The 10,623-nt window shown below is 47.9% G+C and overlaps 1 protein-coding gene across 6 annotated transcripts; it reads right to left on the reverse strand.

The window, feature by feature from the left end:
- Nucleotides 1-306: 306 nt before the first annotated feature.
- On the reverse strand, nt 307-10,185 carry LOC120835640 (CD151 antigen). 6 transcript variants are annotated; one of them, XM_078085840.1, is made up of 9 exons: nt 9,871-10,059; nt 8,806-8,852; nt 6,922-7,006; nt 4,641-4,832; nt 2,961-3,035; nt 2,451-2,555; nt 1,716-1,874; nt 1,461-1,547; nt 307-1,381 (listed from the first exon to the last, which is right to left on the reverse strand). In XM_078085840.1, exons 3-9 carry the CDS (start codon nt 7,003-7,005, stop codon nt 1,322-1,324), a joined length of 762 nt encoding a protein of 253 aa, XP_077941966.1. In that variant the 5' UTR covers nt 7,006; nt 8,806-8,852; nt 9,871-10,059; the 3' UTR covers nt 307-1,321. The 6 variants fall into 6 exon arrangements, with proteins under 6 accessions (XP_077941966.1, XP_077941968.1, XP_077941963.1 ...); XM_078085842.1 differs by lacking the exon at nt 9,871-10,059 and adding an exon at nt 8,959-9,521; XM_078085837.1 differs by lacking the exon at nt 8,806-8,852 and having other exon boundaries at nt 9,970-10,185.
- Between the last annotated feature and the right edge of the window lie 438 nt (nt 10,186-10,623).

Genomic DNA, 10,623 nt, shown 5'->3' on the forward strand with positions numbered 1-10,623 from the left:
TTAAAAGACCCCCCCCCCCCCCTTCAATCCACCCTCCTGGAAACCACATTAAAGCTTTTTCTGTCCTCCTGAATTAGGAAAGAGTGTGAGGGGGGGGGGGGTAATCCTCAACAGCCTCTGGGTGTTTTTGCACACATTCTCAGCAGCTGTTTTCAGCAGTGGGGGTGGTTGGGGGGGGGGGGCTGGATCCTTGGCGGCTGCTGCCTCCGTGTGTTCGCTCACAGTAACTGCCAACCAGACCGATGCACAACAACAACAACAACAACAATCCAGCTTTCTGCTGGTAAAGTAAAGCACAGAAGAATCTTTTTGTTAATCAGTGGTTTATTCTCCTGGATCATCAGAAATACAGCAGGTTAATTCAGTGTTGGCTTTGAGGCACGCGGGGAGGGGGGGGGGGTGTCTGTTAAATACAATAATAAATGTATAAAACGATAGAAAAGTAAACAACATCTTCATCAGTAGCCATAATCACAAGAGAGTAACAATGCTGGAGGAGATGCAGAAGGTCCTTACAGAGAACAGCTGACAGCTTTGGCATCAGAGGATAAATCCTTTAATATGTGTGTATATATATATATATATTTATATAAAACATTAAAAAGCAAACATGAGGCTTTCTTATGGAGTAATATTAGTGGCTTGTTATGCGTCGTCAACATGTTCTGCCGTTAACAAAAGGCACTAACTCACACAGAGGCGTTGCTACGGAAACGCACAAGAAATGAAAAATACAACCTCAAAGCATTGAAGACCATCATTAACAAAATATAAAAACAGTTTGAAAAGTGATTATTTTTTACTAGGAAGGCCACAATGGAACGAATATGTCGTGCTGCAGTGTGGGGGAGGGGGCGGGGGGGGCGCCGGAGACCAGGGAAAGATGCCACATTCTCTGCAAAGGGCCCGTTTTGCCCCCACAGGGTGCAGCTCCTGGTCCGCAAACCGTAGAGAGAAATATATGTATAAAGAGGGAAAGGACGACGCTTCAGTCCAGAGGCTTCGCTACGCCAATTTACACCAGCAGAGTTTAAACAACCCCCCTCACCCCCCCTCGCTCTCTCTCTCTCAGCGCTGGGATCTCGCAGATGGAGCAGAAACTGCAGCTTGAGTGCTTCATTACTTCAAGAAACCGTGTATGTTTTTCAAAATAAGATCCTCAGACGAGCGATCTGACCCCTCGCCAAAATGTTTCTCTCCCCCGATGTAGAAAGTCAAAGAAAAGAACCAATGGGCTATTTGAGTACAGCATGTGGTCGATGGAGTTACCTCCTTCACACACTCTCTCACACACACACACACTTTTCTGCTGCTGCTCCTCTTAGTACGGCTCGGCCTTCAGACTTCGATACAGGCAGCAGGTGAACACCATCCCGATGACCTGGGGAAGGAGGACAGGATGTAACGGCTGGATGGAAACACGCGTATCTTAATCTCCGACGACGGAGGACTCTGCCCACCTGCACACAAGCGATCCCGACCCCCACGGCGCCGATGATCTTCAGATGGTCCAGGATGAAGTTCTCCAGCTTGGTGATGCAGCCCCCCTGCGGGGCACAAACGAGGGGGGGGGCGTGGTCAAAGCCGGTAACGGAACGCGGGCCGCGTGAGAGCGTGTGTTTGCTAAATCTCCATCGGGGCAACCGGCCGCCCCGGAACACATGAATAAATTCAGCCTGGGCCGAGCCCCATTGACATCCCCCCGCCGTCCTCACCTCCACCTTGTAGATGTTGGACGGATGGTCCCTGCGGCCGCACAGGTCGGTGCGCGTCTTGCAGCAGCTGTCGGGCACCATCCGGCCCGCGGCGTCCCTGGAGCGGATCCAGACGCTATCGGACCAGTCCGACGAGCTGTTGCTGCCGCAGCACTTGAACTGGCGGGAGACGGACAGAGACAGCGTTTATTTCCCGGCTGCGTCCGGAGGTTCAGTGCAGGACGACTTCTTGGGAGCTTTCCGAGAGTCTCCGCTGGCTGACTGACAACTGGTCCCAGTTATAAAACACCGCGACGGGTTTCCTCCTGCTGATGTCAGACATCCCGCGGGGGCCTCCGGGCTGAGGAGACGCTACATTACAGACGAGTCCGTCCTGCTTCGCTGAAGACGGAGGATTCGTTTCCGACTCGCCCTCATCCCCAAAATCTCTAATCTGATGGGAGGCTGGTTACCGATCCACGTGGGTCACTTTTCAATGAGGCGGCGAGGGACCAACACCCATCCGGCTCTTCTCCAGTGTTTCTACGTGAAGTTCATATCAGGTATTTTTTAAAGTTTGAGGTAAAAATAAAACCCTTCTTTCCTTTGTGAATGACGCCGCGTTTCCTTCCAGAACGGGAATCACAACAGGACCAAATATGAGCAGGATACGCGTTATTATGTTGTGGCGATTTTAAAACACAGTGAAGTTATGAATTAAAAGACCGCATTAGAAAGCCCCGCCCCCCCCCGTACCTCCTGCTGCAGCTTGTCCACGGCGCGGGTGACGTGTTCGTGGGAGCTCTGCTCGTACTTCTGGGTCATCGTCTCCCTCAGGTTCTGCTTCAGCTCCTCGTTCAACTGTTCAAACACACACACGTTCATATTTATACACACACACACACACACACACACACACACACACACACACAGAGCGTGACCCGCTGATAAAGGCGCCGCTGAGCAGCACGCGAGGGGGACGACGAAGGCTGAGATGAAGTCGGGGGGCGGAACAGTGGCAGATAGAAAACGCTTACTGGAGGAGCGGTAGGTCTAGGGGGGGGGGGGGGGGGGGGGGGGCTTCAGTTTCTATGGCAACAAGCCAGCTGGAAAACCACTATAAATCAACGCCTGAAGGAGATATCAAGGGAGTGAATGAGGAAGAGGGGGGGGGGGGGTGCTGAAGACAAAGAGGAGAGGAGACGGGGGAGGTTGGCACTGTTAAGAGCGGCTTCAGTGTTATTTCTGTTGGGGGGGGGGGGTTACCTGCTGATAGTAGATATACGCCAGGATGCCGGACAGGATCTCCAAGAGGAAGATGCACAGCAGCAGGACGAAGTACTGGAGACACGAGGAGCAGGAAGACAGGAGACAGTCAGTACGCTGCGAGTTGGTCAACAGGTTGAGTGAATATCCGCGAGCAGGAAGGAGGATGTTGCATGAGACGCAGAGCCGTGACCCCCACTAGGAGGTGGAGTCGCCACAGCGCCCATGTGGTGGCTTGAAGGTGGAACTAGTTAACGGTTCATTTAACACAAAAGACGGCAGCCGTGGGAGTTATTGCTCATGGGCGCGTCTCCCAGAGTGCTCGACGGTAACGACCGGTATCGGACTCCCGACCGGCCCGTGGGGAGTTAAGAGGGAAGGTCTGTGGGAGTTTCTGCAGAATTAAGCTCTCCGAGACGCGATATCAGACCCAACGGCCGTGACCCAGATCCCTCCGCTTTGATTTGACGGCTGATTAAAAGCTGTGAGCGGCTCGGAGACGCGGCGCGCTGCATTGGAGCGTCTCACACCGGACAGCAGCACCCCCACACACACACACACACACCTTATCTTCGTATCTTAACTATCTGAACTACCTTAAATGGGCTTTGGCTTCTACATTTTTGACATTTCATATTGGCGGACAAATCCATCAATTTAAATCTAATTGGAGAGACAGAGGAGCAGAGTGGACGGACACACAGGGACACACACCACAGGTGTCTCCAGCCTCAGTTCGCACGCTTTCCAAAAAGGAAGACGTTTTTCCCTCCTACCCCTGAACTAACACACACACACACACACACACACACACACACACACACAATGATGGGGGGCCGTTCCCCTTTAACCTGACGGGTTAATCCCACCACGTTGGTTCCGCCTCGGCCTCTTCTGCTGGTGAGGGCTTGTGGCTTTTAGGTCACTGGCCAATCACAGCGCCCCTCGTGTCGTCTCCGCGGGTACCGGGTACCACGTTCCACCCCCCCCCCCCCCCACTTACCCTTAGCTTTGCCCTTTTTAAAAGCCTCGATAGCATCTCTCCCTGACGCCACGTTGGCCCTGTCGCTGTGATTCATCGACCTAATCTCAGCGCCGGCGTGTTTCTGGAAGCCACACAGGACGGGAGGGGGCGAACACCCCCCCCCCCCCCCCCCCCCCCCCCCCAAATTCACAAAGGAGAGCTGACTACGGCCATCTAGAGGTGACTTCATCTGTTGCTACAGACACGATCGATTGACTTCTTCAATTCGGCTTTCAAAGCCGGTTCCCTACCGGTGGGGGCGAGAACATCTGGAACAATCGGTTTTCTCTCGTCCTTGAATGATGAGGTAATCCCATCGCTAGCAGGCCGTAGATATTTCAAGTGGGTCTCTTGGGACTCATCATATTTATCACGGTGCTTTTATATGTATCATTTACTTTTAACATCGTACTAAAACCTTTTATCTGGAGCGTGAAGCCGCTTGGGATCATGCTTGAATGATCCCCAGCGGCTTTCTACATCCACATCGGTCCAAAACGTCCTCTTTGCTTTATCCTCTTAGACACATAGGAATCCTTCTGGGGGGGGGCCCAGTGAGCAGATTCCCTAGAGATGTTTTCTCCGCATTGGGGTTCATTTCATTCTCTCACACAGCAGCGAGCGTTTCTCTCTCGCCGACAGACGTGATCTCTCACCACCCGCAGCAGCTTCCTCTGCTCCTTGAAGGTGGCACAGCAGCCCAGCACGCCGGTTACCATGACGATGGCTCCAGCCAGGACCAGGATGTAGGCGGAGGCGGCGTAGGTCTTGGAGGAGAGCAGGCTGATGTAGTCGCTCTTCTCCACCAAGGTCCAGACGCCCACCGCCATCACGCCGCCGCCTGCCAACTGGGAGGAGAGCACGTGGTTAGTCTGTCCCTGGGGGGTGAAGGGGGGGGCGGCGCCCTGCCTAAAGCTAACACACGGCACAGTACGGAGGAGACTGACAAAGCTCACTTCAAGTCGGCTTCAAGGTGACAAAGGAGGAGATTTCAGTGAACCGATACAAACTGATCTCGGATCAGATTCTGAACGAGCCGAACGAAGCTACTTGGACGGATTTAATAGATACATGAAATAACAAAAACAACTCCAGCGGCAATTAGACAAAATGTGTCAACCGCTAATGTGATTTATTGTTCTGTCAAATATTTTCAGGTTTCAGCTGCTTTTCTTTTCTTGTTAAATATGTAAATCAATATAAAACTATTTTAGTTATTTTAGTTCAGGACTGTTGGGTTTACAAATGAAAACGTACAACTAACTCAAACTACCTTTCTTTCTTTCTTTGTTTTACATTTTTAACAATAATTTGAAAACACATCTGGCATATAATCAATAAATGAAGTAATAATTAGATGATCCTTAGTATCTTTTTGACAAATGGTCGGATGGGCAAACGTTTTGAGATGGAGGACAGAAGATCCCATTGTTTGAGTTGTAAAGTATAAATAATGGACCACGCCGGCATTCTAAAAAATAAACTCCAGTGCAGCTCATAACTGTCACAGTCCGACATCTTCAGCCCTGATTCAGGTTGCACTTTGAGGCAATATGAGGGGAACCGAATCAATGCCGTGTCACTGACGAGTCAGCAGATGGTGAAGCGCCGACTGCAACAGACATCTGTCCACGAGCCAAAGCAGTCAGTTCGGTTCAGACTTAATTAATAAAAGAATTAAAAGAGGACGGCGATGGAAGCTGCAGTCAGACGGAGACATTTTATTCTTATTTAATTGTATAGTATGTTTTATTTATTATCTTAATCTTTGAGTTGCTGCAAACCTCACGTCACAATAAAGGAACAATAAAGGATTAAAAGGAATACATCAATGCACATGGAACATCTCAAAATGTTATGATGTTACAAGTTCAGTTCTGCCTGAAAGAGGCAGAAAACCACAAATATTGTTTTTTTGTTTAAGGCCTGAAGGTCGTCTTGAAGAAAGCGATGTAAACGCAAGACATGAACATTAACATGCGGCAAGATGTTCAGAGACGGATCCTTGGTAAATCTAGTAAACACCTCGTGTGTAATGCATTTACAGTTAGAATTATTATTCATATTCTAGTTCATTTGACTCATCCGAGCTCCACATTGTGGCCCAGAGGGAACCTTTGACTTTGGCGGGCTCTAGTGGCGGCCGGAGGAACGAGCCGCTGTGACGTTTTTGTCGGCCTATTTAGACTATTTAGTGAAGATTGGTGGCTTCTTGTGTTAGTGTGTCCATGCAACAAACATTTACACAACCTTTTTTCTGTATTTCATAGCTAATCTGTTATTTCTGATGCCACAATCACAAACACGGCGCTTTGTTTAAAAGCCAACGACCAGCATCGTTTACTTAAAGGGTTGTTCATGTTCTAGATTGGCTGATTAGTTCACAGGTTCTGTGTGAGACGCACACGGAACCGACACATCAGGACATCAGTTATGTGCATCCTGGAACGGCTCGTCTGTGATACTGGAACATTTTTTGGGGGGTAATTAAAGCTTTGAATGTTGGTCATTGTGAACTGGAGGACGAGTCAAAGACGCTTTGTTGAAGAGCTCAGACAGATATTTGTTACAGTTATTTATGCCACAAGAAACTCTGAGTGATGATGTCAGCAGGAGGGACATAGTTTGCACGTGTGGCTTTCCCGTTGTTGAAAAGGGAAACTTAAGACGCACGTTTTCTCCTTCTTTTTCTCCTCAAAACAAAGTGCGTTTGAGCACAAACGCTGTTTGAAACTTGTGTACTTGTGCTTTTCGCCCCAATCGGACAACTCATTGGCTTTTTATCCATTCAATTGGTGGGTAAAAGCTTAGAATAACCAGTAAAAGTGATTCAGTGACGCTAATAAAATAAACACACATTTGCTTGAGAAGCTCAACACAAAAACTGAACGTGAAACCACTTTGTGGAAGATCAACGACGGCGGAGCGGAAACTTACCCAGAAGAGAAAGTTGAAACTGAACAGCAGGTATTTCAGGCAGATGGTTCCGCACGTTTCCTTCTTCTCCTCGTAGACCCCCATGCTGCGAGGGGGACGGCACAGCAGGTCAGTCACGACAACCACAAACAGCAGCCAAACACAAGTTATTACACTCAAGTTCAAGAACTACATCTGATGCTTTCTCACAGAGAAGTAAAACCCTCATATATATATATATATATATATATATACACACATACACACACACACACACACATAAAACCCCTTCCTTTGTACAGACAGCGTTGGGAATAACAGCGGCGATGTTTATGTGTCCCGATGCCTCCATGTCCTTTTAAAACTACAACAAATGGGGCCGGTGTTTAGGATCTGGTGGCTCTGAGCCGAGAGGCTGCAAACAGCAGCTGAGTGTAGATTAAAACGTCTCAACGGAAGCTCACGGAAACACAACAATTCTAATTCTCACGTGGTGAGGGATGCTTATTAATTCTACGTTGCTGCACACCCGCCCTTTAATGAAAGCACATGGCAGGATGCAGTTTAGAGGCCGAAATCGTTTTAATGGAGGCTTCGCTTTTAACATATTGCCGCGCTGAAGCAGAACCCGGGGGAGGAGGCGTCATATGTGCACCGTGGGCGCGATCGCCGAGCCGAGTCATTACACGCGTGTGCAGAGAGATCCATGACTAAGCACCGAGCGGGAGCCGGGAGTCGGCCCAGGGCTGCAAATGATAACAACCCGCTTCACTTCCTGCCAGGCACCAAAGTCCAACGCTGGCACGCGCCAAAACAACATCTGAACAGAAAACGCGTACTTTCAGCGAGGTAGCACTTGGTGGATCGAACGTTTGATAGTGTCACTCGGTTTACTTTTTCTTAAAAGCAGGAAAAACAGTCAAAGAAAATCAAACGCGAAGGTTCCCATCGCAGTCAAACACCTGCTACCTTCAGGTAAGCTTCTCGGCTCACAGAGTCACACGTCTTTTTCTTTCAACCCAAACATTTTCTTGGCTCACTTGCGCGTCGTGCCCAGACTCGCCCTCGACCGACCGCCTCATCAAACTCTTCCTCCCCTCCCGACTCCCTCCCCCCTCCCCATGTGCACTACTCAGATGAGGCCTCTGCATGAGTGGGTGCGTCTGGGCTCCGTCTGGTAACCATCTGTGAGAGCGGGACCACTTCAGCGTGACCTTGTTAATTAAGTTCAAACAAAAACCTCGCAGACGAATTTCCTTATTTTACGGTTTAGAGACGGATAGAAAAACACAGCAGTTAAAAACAAACAGACCAGACAACGCTGTCAATCAATGTGTGGCCCCGCCCTAAAGTCTAGCCTGATTTATGGTCAGTTGGAACATCAATGCTGTATTAAAGACTTGAAACCAGAGATTGAGACCATAAACGTATGTTTACGGAGGGGATCTCAGTAAAGCCAGTGAGTCATCTTCTCATAGACTTCTATAGGACCAGAGGAGTCGCCCCCTGGTGGTCGTTGGAAGGAGTGCAAGACACTGGTGGAGGAGAATCTTAACTTCCTGTAATTTCTCAGGGGCGAATGGAATGAGATTGTTGCCCCGAGACGCATGACGCCTGTCTGACATGAATTAGATTTAGTAAAATAATGGCTGACTCGTCCACCCACACAGATCACAGTGGTGAAACACTCGGAACGGGTCCACGACTCGGTAAAAGAAAATGGATTTAGGTTGGTGAGTTTCTTGCAAGTTGGAGGGAAAATGGATGAATTATACCATCAACCGTGGACGTAACAAAGTTACGTTATTAGAAATAATCTAGGAGTTTGATTCAGTTTTCAATATAATCACACCAGTAGCAGGAAACCAATTCTGATTCAAAAAGCTAAATAAAGTCATTCTTAACCTTTTTCCTGTGTGAGATGGTTTTTCTGGTCAAAGGGTCGAGTTCACCTATAAAATCAGAAACAGGCATTTTTAGTCTCCCCTGTTGTGTTACGGTCTAATTTATTTTGCTTCGAGTGGCCGACTTCTGGAGATATTGGACACGGATTCTCACCTTGTGCCAAATAAAACAGGAACATAAAGCTAAATATATCGGACAAATTCACCACTAACGTCTCATTTTCAGAAATCAGTGCCTTCAAGGTCTCCAGATTATCTTGAGTAGGTGGGTCATGATTTTAGTGGAAGGCAACAGTTTTATAAAGTATTCCTGGGAGGCGATTAACGCAAAACCTACATTGAACTACAGGTGAAAGGAACAACATGTAGGTTTGATTCAGGGCCGAACCTTTAAAGACGTGGTGGCCCACTTTCGCTGTAAAACCACACTACTTTTATTAGTTTAGACAAACCGAATCGGATTTAAATACACGTATTACTGATTCATACGCTCTCATTTTCAGTGTTCTTACGGTTAAAAGGACACCGTGAGACGTAAAAACACACGGTTGTCATTAGCAACGCGAGGCAACGTTCTATTAACGTGACCTGCGACGAGGGGAAGTTAGCTAACAACAACCGGGCATCTGTAAAACCCTACGTAAAAAACCCTACGTAAAAAAAACCTACGTAAAAAACTACGACCCTGAAATAAAAAGCCCGTTAACTAAGAGCCGAGTTGTACTTACGGCGTTTTAACGTTAAATCACAGTCGTGGCAGTGCCGTGGTTTACGTCACCGTCGCCGTTTTTTTTCTTCCCTACCTTTCTTCCCAGGTGGGTGCTAACGCTAAGGTTCCACGTCAAACACGCACCGTTTATCGAGGTCGGCTGCATATGAACGACGAGAGGCGGGTGAAAACCCTCGTTTGATGAAAGAGGTTCGATAAAGAAAAGGCCGCTAAGTGGTTCGTCTGTGTCGTAAAAAAAAAAAAAAAGACTTCCTCGTCTGGTCAACGCGACCCCGCGGCGCGCGTGCTCATGGCGGCCGAAGACCCCCCCTCCCCTCCCCCCGCACACCGACCTACCTGCCCGCGGTCGTCTGATGTCTTCGCGATATTTAAAACAAGTAAAAAGCGGCGCTTCGCGATGAGATCGTCCTTAAGAATGTTCCGTTTTCATCCCACCTCTCTCGGTCAAAGGCGTCTCCGTCAGACGGGCGGTGAGCTCCGGAAGGACCTGGAGAGCTGCCACTGACTCCGCCCGGCCGGGACGCCCCGCATGCGTCTGGGTGTGTTGGTTTTCGTGTCCCGGGGCGACGCTTATTTGACAAATAAGAGCGAGCACGACACGGTGAATAAACCACCATAAAACCTCCCCAGTATATATATATATATATATATATATATATATATGAATGTAAGTATTTCAAGTTTACTGAAAAAAATCAAATAATCATATTAAATGCGATTATTTGTATAAAGATCAGTTAAAATGTGTATTTGTATAGCGCTTCAAAGCGTAGCCAAGTTCATTTTAAATGGACAGAAACAATAGCAAAATAAACAAGGCAGAGGTGATATTCTAACAGTAACAACTTAATCAAATAGATATATTAGCTTCACCGGTTAAAATCATTTCTGTATAAATGAAATGTCTTATACATAAAGCTTTAAAGACATTCAGTATTCACTTATACTAAATTAATTTACGTCAGCAAGTGAAGCTTTTTAGCAGCTTTTAGCTAACCCAAACTTGAACAATACACTTGTTAACTATAAGTGCACTGGAGAATAATCGGCCACGTCTCTTCTTTTCATTGAAAACATTGAATTTAACTC

Source organism: Gasterosteus aculeatus, chromosome 12, assembly GCF_964276395.1.
Source record: "Gasterosteus aculeatus chromosome 12, fGasAcu3.hap1.1, whole genome shotgun sequence".
NCBI classification, from domain to species: domain Eukaryota; kingdom Metazoa; phylum Chordata; class Actinopteri; order Perciformes; family Gasterosteidae; genus Gasterosteus; species Gasterosteus aculeatus.